The 19625-nt window shown below is 41.8% G+C and overlaps 1 protein-coding gene across 1 annotated transcript in view; it reads left to right on the plus strand.

Moving 5' to 3' along the window:
- Window positions 1-19625, plus strand: part of COL21A1 (collagen type XXI alpha 1 chain) — a 4597064-nt gene that overhangs the window by 3340020 nt on the left and 1237419 nt on the right. The window contains exon 18 of the mRNA XM_044063368.1: window positions 17299-17343. Within this exon, the coding sequence (XP_043919303.1) occupies window positions 17299-17343 (45 nt within the window). The remainder of the gene's footprint in view (window positions 1-17298; window positions 17344-19625) is intronic.

A 19625-nucleotide genomic window follows, 5' to 3' on the forward strand; every position in this document is an offset into this window, starting at 1 on the left:
AATATAAGTAGGCTAGGCATCCTAAATCGGTGTAGTAAGCATGATGCTGAGGTAATAATATTGGAAGATATAAGATTTTTGACACAAGAAGAGAGATGACAAAGAAACTTTGGAAGGCGATACAATATGGAACCTAGGAAAGAAAGTATGTTCAGGTGTAGTTTTACTTTATAGGAAGTCAGTAAAAATATTGAACATACATTGGCACTGATGGGAAGATTAACTACTGTTGATCTCAGATGGCATAAGCAGGCATATACAATTATAGCATTGTATGCCTATGTTACAAGTAAAAAAGAGGAAATTATTTCATAAACGTTTGGATAATATAGCAGTTAATATGAATATAGTACTAAGACGAGATTTTAATTGTGATTTTGAGATGAAAAATTAAGGAGAAGAAATGATGTTAAGAAAATTTTTGAAGTTATAAAATGTGGCAATTTAAAGATTTGGAATAATAATTTGTGGACATATAATTGAGGTATATATATATATATATATATATATATATATATATATATATATATATGATGGAAATACATTATTTTATTATATCACATGATTTAAATAAAGCTAATGGAGAGACACTTGTAACAGGCTTTTCAGATCATTCAGCCATATGGATAGAAGTACAATAAAATAAGGAGTATATCAGATTGGGAAAAGGAATAACAAGAGTAAATGAGAAATCATAGGATGAAAATGGAAAAAAAAATAAGTATGTTTTTATGGAAAGATCACACTTCCACTAGAGTGTGTTTATAAAAACTCATCTGAGTGCTGGCTAGCTTTGAAAGAAAAATATTTAAAAAAAAATATGTTCTGTAGTCCTATCTAGCCTTCATTCTTACTCTTGGGATCGGAACTGAACCTCGGCTCTGACTCAGCCATACTCTAGCTCAAAAACTTCTGGTTGGCTCTTGGCTAGGAGGTATCTCATGATGCATCACTAACACAACCCAGATCTCATTTGCCGGTCGTTCCGCACAGACGTGATTCTTCTTGGCCGTGGCTAAGTGACATTTTTCAATATCTTTGACTAGTTTATTGTTGGCTATTAACAACTTTTTTGGTAGTTTAGTGTGTTTTTTGCAGTCTGTGGCTGTTTAGACTATTTGCTGCATCGTTTACTGTGTGTACTGTTTGTACGTTGATTGACCGTTCTTCCATTGGCCTATTGTATCCCTGCATCTCTTCTCTTGTGCTGCTTGTTGTTTCTGTTACCCTTTTCCTTTCCCCTTGGGCTAGGCCCATTTAAGTTAGAGGACCTAGTCCTCTGTTTTTTGTCTCTCTCTGGGCTAGGCCCATTTAAATTAGAGAACCTAGTCCTCGGTTCTGTTGTTTGTCTCTCCCTGGGCTAGGCCCATTTAAATTAGAGGACCTAGTCCTCGGTTTATCTCCTTTTCTCCTCTTAGGGCTAGGCCCGTTTAAGTTAGAGGACCTAGTCCTCTGTTTGCCTATTTGTACGGTGCTGTTCTATCTGTTTGAATATATTTGTTCTCCTTTGTTCTTAGTGGTTATTGCACTATGTCTAAAGATACCAAGGATCACAAGCCTTCAGTCTTCAAAAAGTGTACTAAATGTGCCCAGAAAATGTCCTTAATGGATGGGCACAATCTGTGTGTGTATTGTTTGGGGGCTATTCACCTCCAAGAGTCTTACCTGTTTTGTCATGCATTTAGTCCCCGTGTTCTTCAGGAGAGGAAGAACAAACTTATTTTGAAAGGACTATTGAAACATTCCTTTGAGGAGGAATTGACATCTTCATCCTCCAGCTCTAAATCTCCTTCCTCTCCCAAGAAACACAAACCAAAAGCTACAAAAAGGTGGTCTCCCAACCATTCTGTGTCATCAGAGCCACCAGACAAAATTACCAAAGTGACTACATCCTCTTTGGCTCCACTGATCTTGGTGCCGACAGAGGTTTCCATTGTGGATCCATCAGTTTCGGCTCCAGGAGCTTCGGAGCTGATAACTGAGACTGCATCTCGGAACCTGTCAGCTGAGCTCCGACCGGTTTCCCCGACTCTTAGGTCGCATATATTCCAGCGATCTAGGACCCCCACTCTATCTTCCAGGTCCTCTAGGAGCCTTTTTGATGAGGACGTCGAGAGAGTTGTGGGTAGACTGCTTCAGACTTCAGCGCTGGCAAATTTATTTTCGGCACCGTCCCAGTCGGCTCCAGAGTCTAATGTGCCCTCACACCCTGTCAATGTTCCTCCTCCGAGCTTCTCTGAGCCTTCGGAGCCAGAGTTGTTGGTGCCTCGGGTTGTGGAAAGGTCAGTTCCAGATACCTCAGTTGGTCTCTCGGTTCCAATATCCGCTCCGACCATTTCGGTGCCATCCATGGGGTCTAGGGTGCTCAGTTCTCCGGTCGGGCCTGAGGGGGACGCTTCAAATCGAACTTCTTCGGTTCTGAGCCTAGCTCTCAGTGCTTCCGCATGGGTGAGCTTGGACCCCACATCTGCCTCGGAGCCCAACTCCTCGGTGCCGAGGACCGCCTCTGCATCTTCAGAGCGGAGGGCATCCTCGGAGCTGGGGGATCAGCCTTCGAGGTGATGAGAAGTGTGCTGTCCAGGTCTTCAGTTTCAACCACAGGTACCGACACTCTTCCCCCTAAAGCACCAACTTCAGTCTCAGCTCCCTCTCTCTCCCAACACAGCAGAGACTCACAGCCTTAGGAAACCTCTATGAGTGGTCCTCAGTCTTCCGAGGTCTCCCCAGAATACCTTTCTGAGGAGCCACCTAGGAAGAAGACTTGTAAGAGGAAGCATGTTGACTCCCCTGATGAGTCTATTACGTCAGACATTGACCTCGAGGAGTCAGAAGGGTCCCCCAAGTCGTCCTCTGATGATATCTCATTCGCAGATATCCTTGAGATCCTGAAACAGAGTGTGGCTGGCCCACCACATCCCCTTCTGATGAGAAGTCAGTGTACCTGAAGACTTTCGAGTCTGAACCCTCCACCTCTTGGGTGTCTCCACCTTTTGACGAGCTACTGGATCTAGTGAGTCAAAAGGTATGGTAATCTCCTGATTCTGTGGAACTGGTTTCTAGAAGACCAAATACATTTTTGTCAGCACCCCAGGACAAGGACTTTCTTACTAAGGGCGTTTCAGTAGATGCCATGGTGGTGGCAGTAGCCACCAAAAAGGAACTTACCGAAACTTCCTCCACTGTCCATCCACCGAAGAAGGAGTCTTGAATGATGGATAGGTATGAGAAGCATGTCTTTTCTTCAGTGGCTTTTACACTTAGATCGCTGAACTACCTGTCTCATTTCACAAGGCTCCAGAGAAATCTCCTAAAAGATCTGGGAGATACTCTGCAGGATAACATATCTGATGCAGTATCTCAGAAGCTTAACGCACAGATGTCTATCCTAAATTCTACTGTGAACTCCTCCATGAAGCTGATATCTTACGCAACTGATGGAGCGAGTAGGGCAGCGGGTTCAGGAGTCTCTCTTAGGAGACACTCCTGGATGCATTTGGGTAACTCTGCAGAGGCCTTTAAGTCTACGTTTACCAACACCCCTTTTGACAGATCCTCATTGTTTGGAACCAAGGTAAAGGACACACACACCAGGTGCGACCAGGAAGGAAAAACTCAGTCTGCCGTGGGAGTCCATTTTTCCGTTCCTTCTAGACCCTATCCCAAAGGGCAGAAGGGTGGCAAAATGTGGTTCAAAAAGTTGCATTGGTTTTTTCAGGATGCACAAGGTTATTCCTTCTCCAGAGGCGGAGGAGGAGGAAATAACGGTAGACACCGCCCTATTGGCAGAGGAGGCCCACAGAACCAGGGAGACCATGATTCCTTCTGTGGTCGTCCCTATCAGCGCTCCTGAAAGGAGGCCCAACTGTTAATCTCTGGAGCCAGTCGGGGGTCGTATTTCTTTATACCCAGAAGCCTGGCATGATATCACTCAAGACAAATGGGTATTAAAGATAATTACCAGAGGTTACCATATTCCCTTCTCTTCTCCATCCCCTCGGACCAGATGAACTCCAGATGTGCCACCCAATCACAGGGATTCAGCAACTCTAGAAATCCAAAAGTTGCTCGTAAAGAGAGTCATCCAACCCGTCCCGGCAGACCAAGTAGGATTAGGGACTTACTCCAGATTCTTTTTGGTGCCAAAAAGAACAGGGGACTTGAGACCCATCTTGGATCTCAGCAAATTGAACGAATGTGTACAGAAGCCCAAGTTCCAAATGGTCACCTTACAGTCGATACCCCCATTGTTAGGGAAAGACATTTGGATGTGCTCCATAGACGTCCAAGATGCATACTACCATATCAAAATGGACAGGGCATCAAGGATTCACTTACACTTCCAGCTGGGAGCCAGTCATTATCAGTTTCGCACCCTGCCCTTTGGTCTCACCACAGCCCCCAGGGTGTTCACCAAATGCATGGCAGTGGTCATGGCTCACTTGAGACGTCAGGGATTTCAAGTGTTTCCATACCTGGACGACTGGCTCCTGACTGCCACCACCAGGCATCTACTGTTACAGGCCAGAGACGTTACTATTTCAACTTGCCTGCAGTTAGGGATTACAGTAAATTGGCAAAAATCTGCATTATCGCCCTCTCAGCATGTGAATTTTATTGGCACCAAAATAAACACCATCTCAATGAGGGCTTACCTTTCTGTAGAAAGAATTCAGAACCTCAGGGAACAAGTTTTGAACTTACTTCCTCTAAGGAAAGCGAAAGCAAAGATGGTGCTCAAGTTGTTAGGCACAATGGCTTCGACAATAACATTAGTTCCATTAGCCAGACTGCACATGAGGGTCCTGCAGTGGTTACTTTTTGCCCAATGGTCACTGCAGTATCTACCTCTTTCTCACCTCATCCTGATAACAGATTTGTGCAAACAGGATCTTCGCTGGTGGACTCAGACCAACAATCTAAACTCAGGCATACCATTTGTTCCTCCCCCCCTGTTGCCACCATGATCATGGATGCCTCCCATATAGGGTGGGGGGGCATTATCTAGGGAGAACAGTCCAAGGCATGTGGCAGGAACACGAGGCTCATTTGCATATCAATGTCTTGGAGATGAGAGCAGTGCTTCTGGCATTGCAAGCACTTCACAGGTTTCTCCCTCTAGGCACGATTGCGATCCACTCTGACAATATGTCGGTGGTGTGTTACATAAACAAACAAGGTGGGACCAAATCTTGCTCCCTCTGCAGAGAAGCCCTTTGAGTGTGGGAGTGGGCAGTGTCTTCCCATCGCTTTCTGGTCGCAAAGCACATCCTGGGGAAATCCAACGTGATAGCCGACAGGCTCAGCAGGGCTATTCTGATGCCTCACAAGTGGTCTCTGAACACATACATTGCGGAACAAATTTTTCGCAAATGGGGTCAGCCTTGCTGCGATCTATTTGCCACCCCTCTCAATACCAAATGCAGCAACTATTTCACCCTGATTCCCCCGGAAGGAAAAACACCCAGAGATGCACTCGTTCACGATTAGCCCTCGAGACTTCTCTATGCTTTCCCTCCATTCCTCCTCATATCGAAGGTAATTCAGAAAGCAATATCTTTGGGAAGCAAAATGATCCTAATTGCTCCTTATTGGCCTTAACAGATTTGGTTCCCCTTTCTCAGACCTCATCTAATGGACGGACAATGGACTCTGGACCCAGTGCCAGATTTGCTGATGCACATGTCAGGGGTGTTCCATCCCTCTCTCCACACCCTCAGTTTGACAGCTTGGCTGCTCTAATTCCATCCCTAGTCAGACTTCATGACCTTTCTCCTGAGGTTGTACACATTCTGACATCCTCTCACAAACCTTCTACCAGAAAGATGTATACCAGTAAATGGAAAAGATTCTCCTTTTGGGTCTGTGAGAGAAACCTCGATCTTTACACAGCTTCCATTTCTGCCATTTTAGACTTCATTTCTCAGTTGTTCCACCAAGGTTCAGCAGCTGCCACTATAAAAGTTCAACTGGCAGCTATTTACACTTTTCATTTGGCTAATGAACCTAATCTTATGGCCCATAGACTGTGTAAAGCTTTCCTTAAAGGGAACACCTTGTTAAGACCCCCAGTCATGGATCTGGTGGTGCCATGGGATTTGAACTTTGTTCTCCATAGAGTTACGTCAAGTCCTTTCAAACCCTCAGCAACATGTGACCTTAAGTTATCTTGGAAAACTATATTTTTAGTGGCTATCACTTCTGCAAGAAGGGTCTCTGAACTGCAAGCTCTTTCCATTAAGCCCCCTTATTTGGTGTTTCACAAAGATAGGGTCTCCTTATAGACAACCCTTCCTTTATTCCTAAGGTTTCTTCTCAAGCCAATATTAATCAGTCCATTGAATTGCCTGTTTTCTTCCCTAATTTTTTTAACAAGGCAGAGTACAAATTTCACCAACTGGATGTGCATAGACAATTGCATTTTTATCTGGACAAAACTAAAGATTTCAGAAGGTCAGATCAATTGTTTGTTTCCTTTTCAGATGCTAGGAAGGGCCTTCCAGTTTCTAAAGTCACATTATCTCACTGGATTTCCAGCTGCATTTCCTTTGTCTATTCATCCAGTGGCAAAGATCTTCCCTTCAAGGTGAAAGCTCATTCTACCAGGTCTGTGTCTACCTCTGTAGCTTTTCAGGCTAAAATTCCAATAGACATTTGTGCTGCAGCAACATGGGCTTCCCCTCATACATTCATCACTCACTACAAATTGGATATGGCTTCCAGGAACAGGTCTTCCTTTGGTTCCACAGTACTCAGGAGCATTTTCCAATGAGCCACCCAAGATGAAGGTGCTAGGGAGGCTGTCCCAGGAGTAAGAATGAAGGCGAGATAGGACTACAGAACATAAAGAGGTTATGTACCTACCATAACTTTCGATGTTTGTAGCCCATCTTGCCCTTCATTCTTACGAACCCACCCTCCTGCCCCCTCCTTGAAGACTCGGGGGTAGAGTGTCTCCTGCTTTTTTGGTTATGTTAATCCTTTCGACTTGGTTTGTTCTTTGTCTCTGTATGTTTCTCCTTGCAGCAAACAAGATCTGGGTTGTGTTAGTGATGCATCATGGGATACCTCCTAGCCACGAGCCAACCAGAAGTTTTCGAGCTAGAGTACGGCCGAGTCGGAGCCGAAGTTCGGCTCTGAACCCAAGAGTAAGAATGAAGGGCGAGATGGACTACAAACCTCGAATGTTATGGTAGGTACATAACTTCTTTTTTTTTAGAATTGCAGTCAGATGTAAGAAAAGTGGGGGAAATTATGATACAATGTGTAAGGATGCTTTAAAGGATTTGGAAAGGAACAATAGAGAATATTATGTGATATAATGGAGAATGTATGAAAAGAATTGAGAAAATTAAAGAATTATTATCAGCAATATTATTTACAAGGTAAAAAAGAAGAGGTTTCAGCTTATTTCAGTAGCATAGTTAAAGAGAGTACTAGTATAATGATATAACTGAAAGATGATAGAACAGAAGAAAAAACTGCTCAGGAACAAATTATGACTGTTACAGATTGGCAGAAAAAAGTTATGAATGAGTGGTTAAATGAAGGTTTTATGTAAAAAGATGCATGTAGTGGTATACTTAAATTTATGTAAAAAAAGGAAAGTAAAAACAAAATTGAAAATTGGAGACTTATGGTATTAAACACTACAGATTATAATATTTTTAGGAAAATAATTCCCTTTAATATTTGAAATCTATTTCTCTGAAGTCCAGGCGAAGGTAGATGGCTTGTGTCTTACCAAGTCTGCAGATGACTGTAAACTGGGTGCAGTCATAAAGTATCCCCAGTGATGTTAACATATTAGAGAAAGAGCTGACATAGACAAATGATTGGTGCCAAACTCACTGACTAAAATTTGATGGAAAAATGCCTCGTTAGCCCCTTAGGCAAAGAAGTAGCCCCTGCTACTTATGATATAGATAGCACCCCTGTAAGCTCAAACTCAGTGGTTGGAGACTTGGGAACACAGGTTGATAGCAATCTAAACTTTGATCTCCATTTGTTCCCTTGCTGGCAAGACCCATGGTATATCGTGCTACTCTATTATCCCTCCATAAAATTCTGAAGTAGGGTCACCTCTTTATCAGCTTTAATTGTGGCTACTATATGATGTAATAAAGACCGGAACATCTAAGAGTTGTGGCCATGAAGATATTTCACTAACTGGAGTAGGTCATCTTCTAAAGCATTTTGTTATCCATACATATAACTCTGAAGTAGGCCACATAATTTAATAAAGACCGGAACATCTAAGGGTTGCGGCCATGAAGAAATTTCACTGACTAGAATAGGTCATCTTCCAAAGCATTTTGGTTAAGAAACTTAATTTCGTTTTTTTTTTTTTTTTTTTTTTTACCAGAGAGCAAGTCGCCAAGCACATCAGTATGGAAATCTCCGTACCCACTTAGTTGGTAATAGCTTTTAGCAGTTTCTTTTCATGTAGTACAGCTAAGATTGTTTCAACTGTTGCAAGTAATTCAATACATACAAACCATCCTTTCCGGTCAGTGTGGTTCATAGTGTAGTTTTTTTTACCTTCTTGCATGCCACAGACATGCTCTACCCTCTCCGTTTGTCCTTGCTTCACTTGGGCTCACTCTGCTCCCCTATCTTTCCCCCATTTCCCATCCACCCCCACCATACCTACACTTATAATTAACCTGTAAACACACCTACTCCTCATTAACCTATCACAACTAACCTTCCTAAACAATCACTACACCATACACTACACATTATCCAACACCTGCATATTCAAACTCTAGGTAGATGTCCTCAGTAGGGAGTGTCATAAATTCAAACATACCACCTACCTTCCCCATAGGAACCCATCTACTGTGCACTGCTTCTATGAAAATATGTTACTCCAGCACATATTACTACTATGCTTGTCAACCACAGCCTATCTTACCACCTCCTGTAACACTTATCACATCACTAGTGTCTACGGTCCAACAAACCCACACACACCCCACCCAATACTAGCATCTATTATTGTAACATATATCCTCACCCGTTTAGTAACTCCAACTTAGAACTCTTTGCACTCAGATATGCCAAGACACAGGATAAACCCTACCTACAACATAAATTAACTAGACTTCTTCCCAAAATTAGAAATGTATTCCTCTCTAAAGAGGATCACATTAAACTATATGGGGACATTCACCCCAATCCTGGGCCTCAACCCCAACAACCAACAGCTCTACCACTAGACATCACAAAATTTCTGAACAGTACCATCCTAACTCAGCATAGCTCAGACCTAATAATCCTAACCATGAACCTAAGAAGCATACTAAATAAAGTTCAGCAATTCTATGCAACCCTTAGCTATTACCAACCAGATATTGTAATTGTTATAGAAACATGGCTCAAACCACACATAAAAGACGCAGAAATATTAATCCAGGAATACAGTATGCTCAGACATGACAGAACACACAAGAGCGATGGTGGTCTAGCCATAATATATAAGAACACACTCAATGTAGAACACCTAATGTTGGATGCCCCAGCCCTACTCATTCAGAAATAATAATCTCCCACCAACAACTAAACTAAAAAAAAAACACATTATAATAATTGATACTTATATCCCCTAGGTAATAACCCCCCCCCACCCCCACCCCCACCATAGAAAACCTACTCAACTGGACTGGCTCCACTTTTCATTAGGAAACTGTTATGCTGGGATACTTTAACCTGAACTGGTCAACCCAGCCAACTTCACTAATCTATATGGTTTATCCCAATTAGTACACCCCTCACACCAGATTTGATAAACAGAGTAACAAGCAGTCACTTGTGGACTGGATACTAACAAATAGGCCCTCCCTAGCTTACAGTACTGGGTGCCTCTCTGACAGTCTCAGCGACCATCATCCAACCTAACTAATTAGACACAAGACTAATGCTCATAAAAAACACCACATTTAAACACATCCGCAACAAAATAAATTTCTCCCCTGATAACTTTAACTTTCTTCTACAGCATTGTGACTGGACCCCTCTAAAAAACTTCCATCTTGACTCAGCAGTTAAATACTTCAACAATACTTTCCTGAATATCCTAAATAGACAAGCAACCCTCAGAAAGATCCATGTCAAAACAAAGCCTCTACCATGGCTACATAAAGAGACCAGGTAAATCCTCAAGAAGAGAGACAGAGCATGGTCTCAGTATTATGCCACCAAAAGAATAATCTCAAACCAATCCTCTTTAAACACCTACCATCAATTAAGAAACCGTGCCAAAAAAACAAATCCTAAATGACAAAAAAGCCTATTACACAACAAGTAAGTGTTCGGAGATGAGTCCACAGGATAGATGTTACGGTATGCTATAACTCACAATAAGGCACCAGGCTGACTGATAAAAATACCAGAAGTTTAATGCTTTAACGCCAACAACATGTACCACACGTTTTCGTCAAATAAGACTTAAACATGTTGTTGGCGTTAAAGCATTAAACTTCTGGTATTTTTATCAGTCAGCCTGGTGCCTTATTGTGAGTTATAGCATACCGTAACATCTATCCTGTGGACTCATCTCCGAACACTTACTTGGTCTATTGGTTTTTTGTTTCTGCTCAGTATTTGGTGTTTGCTATTACACAACAATCCAACAAACTCATCTAAGCAATCCCCCACAATTTTGGGGAACCATAAAAAACTACTTCATCCTGGTCAGTCAGCCACTCTATCTCCCACCCCTACACATACATCAGATAGTATAACTACACAGTTTAACCAAAACTTCATCAAGCCAATACAATCCCTAGTAAAAAATGACAGCAACATGCTACTACAAATCCCACCCGAATCCACACCCAACACAAACTTTTTTTCATTCAGGCCAATACAAACCAGTACTATTAAAAAGTTGCTACTCAAACTAAAGCCCACTACCCTCGCTGCCGAGCTACTCCCTATTGAATTCCTCAGGCTAGCTGCAGATGCCATCGTCTGTCCCATCTCACTACTAATAAACAGATCTATCTCTGAACAATACATACTTTAAGCTCTGGAAAATTTCCCACTCCATTCCTCTGCACAGAGGTGGCTCCTCAGCTGTCTTCTCTAATTATACACCAATTGCTATTCTCTTACCACTAGCTAGAATCTTTGAAAAATATATTCATGCACAGCTCCTACACTACCTATTAAGTACCAACCTGATCTCTAATACACAAAATGGGTTTAGACCTAAACACAGTACCACAACTACATTACTAAGTTTTACCAACACCATGTAAGAGCTCAGAAATAATGGCTAACTGGTATTTTCTATTTTCCTTGACATGTTCAAGGCATTTTACACTGTATCACACCAAAAACTACTCACAGAACTAACCTCCTTAAAACTCTCTGAATCTGCTCTAGCCTGGTTTCACGGTTATTTAACAGACCGACAACAAGTAGTTAAGTGGAAAAATGGCCTCTCTACCCTGCTGCCCGTCTCAGTTGGGATACCATGAATGTCCATACTTGGCCCACTACTATTTACCATTTTCTCCAACAAGCTCTGCTGTGCCACAGATCTAACCACCATAGGACAATACACTAACAACTCCTCCCTGATCTGCTCAGCCCCATCCCCCCAACTCTCCTAGAAAATACACAAAAATCATTCACTGACATTGAGAATCATCTCAAAGAATACCAATTCATGCTTAATCCAAACAAAACTAAACTTAGTGCTATTCTCAAATCACAAATCAAACAATCACCCACCCCTTTTGTCATATTCTCCTCCAATAAAACCAACATGGAACCCGTTGAACACACCAAACTCCTCACAGTAACAATAGATCAGTGTCTAAACTTTGACAAACATCTAGCTCTCACCATCAAAAAGTTCCATGTGAAACTTGGCACTGTGTACAGAACTTCAACATATCTCACTAACACCACCCAGCATGCCATAGCAAGAACACACTTACTCTCCACCCTCCTATATACCTCCCTCATCCTCACAAACCTAAGAAAAACTGATATAAATAAACTGGAGACATGCTGTAATAAAACAGCAAAATTCGCTGCACACCTCCCATCTGGAACTCATCACTGCTGTGCCCTACACACACTAAATTACCTTGAATTGCCCAAGCTACTATCCCTGAACCAATTAACAACTGCCCACTCCCTACTCTACCAACCCAACAACTGCCCAGCACATAATTTTAATTCAACCTTACTCTAATTCCAGAACTCTGAGGTCCTCTGACAAGTACCTACTAAAAGTCACAAAGTCAAACAATAACTTAAGATAACAATAACTCTCTTCTCTAATTACACACCTAAAAAATGAAATTCAGTACCACAACACATAAGAAATACTTCTAATAAAGCTAGATTTAAGACACTTCTCAGGAGCATCTGGTCAACAACTGGCTATGCTTCTGTAATACTTCAGGCTGATCTCACTATATTTCTCCTAACCCCAGATGCACTGTCCCACCCCAGAATCACTATCCTACTGCTCATTTCTTCTCCTAAGTATATTAAACCTTGTATACCAAACACTGACTCTACCTATCTCACTTCACTCTTTTCCTTTATCTGACTCCCATTGCACTTTTCTTTCTTCTTCTTGCTCTCATCCTTAATCCACTTCTTCCACTTTATCCCACTATCAATTCTTCCTTCACCTGGTATAGCATAATTACTGACTGTAGCAGAGCCTTGTTTGCACAAGAATTATAACAATTGCATGCTATTGTATTCACAATCCTATCCTGCAGCTGATTCCAGTTCCTTACAAGAATTTTTAAAACTGTTTACTATTTGGCATAACAATTCTATCTTGTATATATGTATAATTGCATTTGCAATTTATATTGCACACTGTTCTACAGTATCCTTCTCCTTATCGTGTATGTAGTTTCATGTATAATTGCATCTGAAATGTACGTTGCACATTGTTCTTTCCTTATCTTGTATATTTTATATATGTAGTTATACTTGATTGTATAGAACACATTGTTATATAGTATTCATCTCCTATGGAACTTTTTCTTACTTTAGCCCTATTGCTCTACATATCTCTTTAGTTTTATTTGTGCTAGTTAACATTCATATCAGTTTATATTCTTGTACTGGAGCTTTTTCTCTCTGGGCCTCCACTGAAAATGGGCTTCAGCCTACTCAGACACTCCCAGTAAACAAATGTAAAAATAAAAAAAAATAAATGTGTATGTAGTGGAAAAAAAGATTTCTGCATTACAGATCTCATAAATAAGGACACACATCCATGACCAGGGAGGTTATACCTCCCCTGTACTCGACTCTTATCAGACCTCTAATTGAGTACAGTGCACCCTTTTGTATGTTCTTCACCAGACACCTGCAACAACTGGAGAGACCAGAGAGGTTTCTAACCAACAGAATCCAGGACCTCCAAACATGACATACATGAAAAGACTGAAAGCCCTGTCACTGTACTCTGTATCACACAGGCTGCGAGAGACAATCTGTGCCTGGCCTACAGAGCAGTCTCAGACTCTGCCCTAATGGAAATGCTGCACATTCACAAATCAGATGAGACAAGATAAACTCGCTCCAGGGATCTCAACCTAGCCTGTGACCTAACAGAGCATGCTGAAGAGACAGATATATCTCCCTGCAATTGCCACTCCTCTGGAATAATCTCCCACTCCATGCGAAGCAGAGCTCTTCTATGACCCTATTCAAGCGCAACCTTGACAACTGGATGGATAACCATAAATTCACCTCAGGGGTGGCACATATGTCCCTCATGGACAGGGCAGTCAGTGCTGATCACAGAATCACTGTGCTAACAATGACTGTCTAACTATGGTCAATAAGGGTACTCAGGTTATTACACGGCTAGGCTTGTAAAGGCCCTAGGGCTATTAGCCTAGTAACCTCCTATGAACCTAAAAGAAAGGAAAGTAAATTGAAAACTATTATGGAAGATAGCATATATATAATTTAAAGGGAAAAGAGTGTCAGGAATTATTATTCGTAGTAAGGAAAATTGTAGTTGATATTATAAACAGGACTGATGAGACCAAGATCATGATAGGAGATTTAAACAAAGCTTTTGATACAGTACAACATGAACTTTTGTGGGCAACAATGAAAGAGTATAACATTAATAATAAAAAAAAATAAGGATGTATGTTGCTCTGCATATAATAAAAATGCAGTAAGAATGTTAGTGAATGGATGGTTAAGCAAAGAAATGGATATAAGAAGGGCATACAACAGGAATGTCTTATGAGTAGTATATTATTTGCATTATTTATGAAAGTATTAGTCAGAGATGTAAATTTGCACAAGAGGTGCTACTTATTTTACTAATGAAGGGATAAAAGTTCCAGCCATGTTTTCTTATGCAGATGATATTATATTGATTGATTACATTATATAGATTTTTTATTGATTTTGAGAAACAAAGTCTAGATAAAAGAAGTTATATACATCAGTGATTAAATATAATACGTATTACTTTAAATAATGAAAAAAGTAAAGGACTGGGTGATATAGTAAAGATAGGAAGAGTATCTTTCTCAGTGAAATAAATCTCTATGTTAGGAATAACATTTGGGAGTAAACATATAAGTGAGGAAAAATGGAATACGATACTAGATAAAATAAAGGAGCTTTGTTGTTTTTGGAAAACATACATACTATTGTTTAATAAAAAGGTTTATTTGACTAATTCAGTTAATTCTCTTCTGGGAAAGATGGCTTGGGAATCTGCCCCACATTTTGAATCAGATGAAAATAGACAACATAGGATACGAAAGTTATGTACTTAACCTAACAAGCGATCCATGTTATTTTCTTCTGCTTCATCTCCCCTCCCTCATTCCCCCTGCCAGATTGTCATTTTCCTCTTTTAAGAATTCATAGGTTCATAGGTAGGTACTAGGCTATTGGCCCTAGGGCCTATATAAGCCTAGCCAAAAAGGTACCCTGGCTTTCACCACCTAAGAAAATTATTTTCCTGTGCCCCTGTTGAGCAGAGCCACAGAAGTGATCCCCGGAATGAATTTCCTATCTCCCATTCAATCACCAAGATTTTTTTTTGAAGAGTGCTAATGAGGAGCTTTGTTTGAAATAGATAGGTAGTTTGTTCCAGAGTATGGGAAGTCTCTGGGACAGGAATCTATCCCTCCAGCATGTTCTGTTTATTGTGGTGATAAGGTTTAGTTCCTTAGAGCATGTAGCTCGGAGAGATTGGGATTTCTTTAAGTGGATCATGTCCAACAGCTCTGGGTTTGACATAGCTTTGTATGTTATGCAGAGATCGCCTCTGAGTAGGCGATATGCGACAGAGTAAAGTTACAGTTTTTTGAGAAGGTCTGTGTAGGGCATCTGTTTGAGGCTGGTAATCCTCTTTGTGAGGTATTTCTGCGGCCTTTCCAGTTGTTGTAGATGTCTTGTGAGGTACATACCAAAAGGGGTGCTGTATTCTATAATGGGTTTAATGAGTGATGAGTAGAGGGGAACAATGACCTCTTTTTTCCTGTATGAGAAACCTTTTGTGATGAGGTGTGCCACGTAGAAGGATTTCCTGACTACTGTGGAGATGTGATTATCAAAGGAGAGACTACTGTCCACCTGTGTCCCAAGGTCTCTTATCACACTTTTAGTGTTAAGTAGACTACTGCCTATGTGGTAATTCATGGGTACATAGTTTTTACCAAAAGGGATGACAATGCACTTTTTGGCATTGAGCTTGAGGCTATGGCTTTGACACCAGGCATCTGTCTCAGTGTGGCCCTTTTGTAGGATGTCCACATCGTTAGGAGTTTCGATTATTGCTCCTAGTTTGCAGTCATCTGCGAACTTCGTTAGCCAAAGACCTTCTGTGTTAGCCTGTACTTCAGAGAAGTAGATACCAAACAGGAAAGGACCCAGGACTGAACCCTGTGGTACTCCACTTGTCACTGGTCTGAAGTCGGATTTGGAGTCTGCTACTTTCATAGTGCAGGTTCTGTCAGTGAGCCAGTTGCAACCCATCTTGTGACATAGGGATTTATACCTAGTTTAGTGAGTTTATCTATAATTCCAGAGTGGGGGATAGTGTCGGAAGCCTTGGCGAGATCTAGATAGGCTGTGTGAACCACTTTACCCTCATCTATGGCTTTGGTGACCGTTGGTGACCGCTTCAAAGAAGTCTATCAGGTTTAGGAGACATGATCTGCCTTTTACAAACCCGAATTGGGTGGGGTCCAGAGTTAGGACATTACCAATGTCATTGTTTATAAGTTCCATGATGATACGTTCCATAGCCTTGCAGGCCAGACTCATCAGGCTAATGGGGCGGTAGTTCCCGGGTTCCGTGCTGACTCCTCCTTTGTGGAGTGGGATAACCATTGCTGTGTGCCATTCAGTGGACACAAAGCCTGAGGTAAGGCTATGACTGAACATGGTACTTAGGTGGGGTGCCAGTTTGTTCTGTAGTTCATGTAGAATGCAGCCTGGGATGTTGTCAGGTCCCATGGATGCTGTGTTCTTGGCTTTGGAGAGTGTGTTTTTTACCTGTGCAGTCATGATTACAGGAACTTTGCATTCTTCCAGTATAGAGATGGGCCCTTTAGGGGGTAAGAGGGGGGTAAAGTTAGCACCGAACCTATCTGCCAGGATGTTGGCAATATCAGTTAGTTCTTTATATTTACTGCCATTGTGCTGTAACTCAGAGCAGATCTGAGTGTTGCCATTGAGATTCTTGACAGAGCTATAGAATGCTTTGTGTTTGTCTTTAGAATCAGTGGTGATTTTTGACCAGACTTTGTCTAGACCATATCTGACCATTGTTCCACTTTGTTTCTGTAGTGGCTTTCATGAAATCTTTTCTCCTTTTCTCCATTATTTCCTACATAATTTAATTGGAATCAGACAGCAAACTTGATCTGAGGTATTTCAGGCAAGAAAGAAGCATTGTGGGTGGGAGAGGAGTCAGAACTCTAGGGGAAGAGACAGAGCTCTAGTCTACAATACTGTGGTATAAAGTGCCGAGAGCGGCTCCTACAACCCAGATATAGAACCAGGTGAAAATAAGACAACACAGATCTATCATTATGGTAAGTAAATAACTTTCATTTATAAGAAATTATTTAGAATAGCATTATGTAAATATGAATTCTTGTACAATATTATACTGAAACATTATGAATTCTGAAATTCAGTTAATATAAAATATACAGCATGTTGTGTTGTGTATTCAGCATAAAAATAAGGTATAATAACGTGTTCAAACACTACACTGGGTATGGTGATATGACTAAACTCACAGACTATGATTTATCTTTTTTGCAGGGAATGCGTGGTCTTCCTGGACAAATTGGACCTAACGGGCAAAAGGTAATTTTTTTGTATTCAAGTTCAGTAATTATGAAATACATTTTCTAAAAGTCCTCTTAAATGTTAATGTTATGTTGTCCTATCTCATCTTCATTCTTACTGGATGGGTAATACACTAGCCCCAAGTCTCTAACTTGGCTCATGGCAGAATGGTATCCCATCATGCAGTGGTGTCATTCCCCAGATCTCGTTTGTGGCTTTACGAATTTGGATGCTTCCCTTCATGGCTGTGGCTAAGTCCTTTAAAAAAGCTTCTATTTTCCCTTTATTTAGTTATTTGTAGCTTTAATAATTGCTTGGTAGTTAGTAATTAGTAGTTTTCTCTGTAGTTTAACTGTGTGCTGTGCTTTCGAGTGTTGTTTTATCTTCCAGTGTGTGCTTTTTGTTGGCTGTTGTTACTCGCAAGGCCCTTTTGTTGATTCCCATTTGTGGTAGTGATGTAGTTTAGCGCTAAGGTAGAAATTAGCTGTTATACTTTTATTAGCTCATTTCAGTTAGAGAGCTGTTTTCCTGCTGTTGTATCCTCCTCACTCACAACTCTACTAGGTCCATTTAAGTTAGAGGACCTAATGCCCATTTAATTTAGAGGTCAGAGTTGTTCCCCTTGTTTCTTTCTTGTGTGTTTATAGAGTTTCCAGTGCTTATAGTGTTCTTCTAGTGTGATAATACGGTTTCAGACTAAAATTTTTTGTATGTGTTAAAATTTTATAGAACTGTGTTAAGCTTACCTGTAATTACTACTGTGGTTTCCTTCCTAAAATGCCTAAGGAAATTAGAGAAAAGGAACCCAAGCTTTCAGGGTTCAAAAAGTGTCAAAAATGCTCACAGAAAATGTCCATCACTGATGGACATAACATTTGTGTCTATTGTTTGGGGGCCATCCACCTCCAGGAAACTTGTACCTTTTGTCACCCCTTTAGCTCCCGTGGAGAGAAATAATTTTTTGAGGAGGCTTTACATAGCACTTCCTCTTCCAGTAGATTCCCTTCATCTAAGAGTGACAAGGCTTTAAAATGGCCATCTCCAGCTTCTTCGGCTCAGTCGGAGCTGCCGTTAAAATGGGCTAAAACCTCTGATGGATCCATCTCCTCGGCTCCACAGCATTCGGAACCAATGGAGATTATAGACTTGGACAAAGCTAGTCCTTTGGCTCCAAGGCCTTCGGAGCCCAAAGAGACTGTTCTTCGGAGCTGGTCCACTGACTTGTTACTGGTCTCCCCTACTTTGAGATCTCCCATTTTGGAGAGATCTCGCTCACCAACCATCTCCTCCAGGTCCTTCAGGAGGTTATCGGATGATGACGTGGACAGGGTGGTGTGCAGACTTTTGAAGTCGCCGGCACTGGCTCAATTGTTTTTGGCTCTGACCCAGACGGTTCTAGACCCAGCTAAAACTATGACTCTTACATCCACTATGATTCCTCCTTTGAGCCAAGCTGGATCTTTGGAGCCGGAATGCCAGGTACCGCTTGCAGTAGATTCTTTGATTCCGAGACCCCTTCCGGAGATTTCGGAACTGATCCCTACTCCGACTCTCTCGGTACCATCCAGAGTGTCTAGGGGCTGAAGCTCTCCAGTCGGCTCTGAGGGGGGGCTCAGACTTTCCTCAGTTCCGAGTTTACATTGCAGGACTTCGGCTCAGCTGAGCTCGGCTCCTACATCAGCCTTTGTTGCTGATCTCTTTGGAGCTGGAGATTCCCTCTGTTTCCTCTAAATCCAGAGGTGTCCTCGGAGCCGGGAGGATCTGCCTTTGAGCTGATGAGTGTGCTGTCCCCTCCTACAGCTCTATACAAGGATACTGGTATTCTTCCCCCCACCAGCGTCTGTCTCGGCACCACTTCATCCACAGGAAAGCAGAGACCCAGAGCCTCAGGCAGCCCCATTGGCGAGCCCCACTCTTCTGAGACCAACCCAGAATACCCTTCTGAGGAGGCTCCTCGAAAGAGACCATGCAAGAGGAAGCATATTGACCCCCCTGATGAGTCTATGACCTCTGACACTGACCTCGAGGAGTCAGAAGGGTCCCCACAGTCGTCCTCTGAAGGTATCTCCTTTGCAGATATCCTAGAGATCCTGAAACAGAGAGCCAGATGGAAATCCATCAACCCTTCTGATGAGGAGTCAGTGTACCTGAAGGCTCTTGGATCTCAACCTTCAGCCTCCTGGGTGTCTCTGCCTTTTGATGAACTACTGGATTTGCTTAGTCCAAAGGCATGGGAGTCACCAGACACTATGGAACCAGTCCCTCAGAGGCGAAATAAGTTCTTGTCAGCACCTGCGGAA

This window comes from Protopterus annectens, chromosome 2.part1, assembly GCF_019279795.1.
Source record: "Protopterus annectens isolate FY-2018-M chromosome 2.part1, PAN1.0, whole genome shotgun sequence".
NCBI classification, from domain to species: Eukaryota; Metazoa; Chordata; order Ceratodontiformes; family Protopteridae; genus Protopterus; species Protopterus annectens.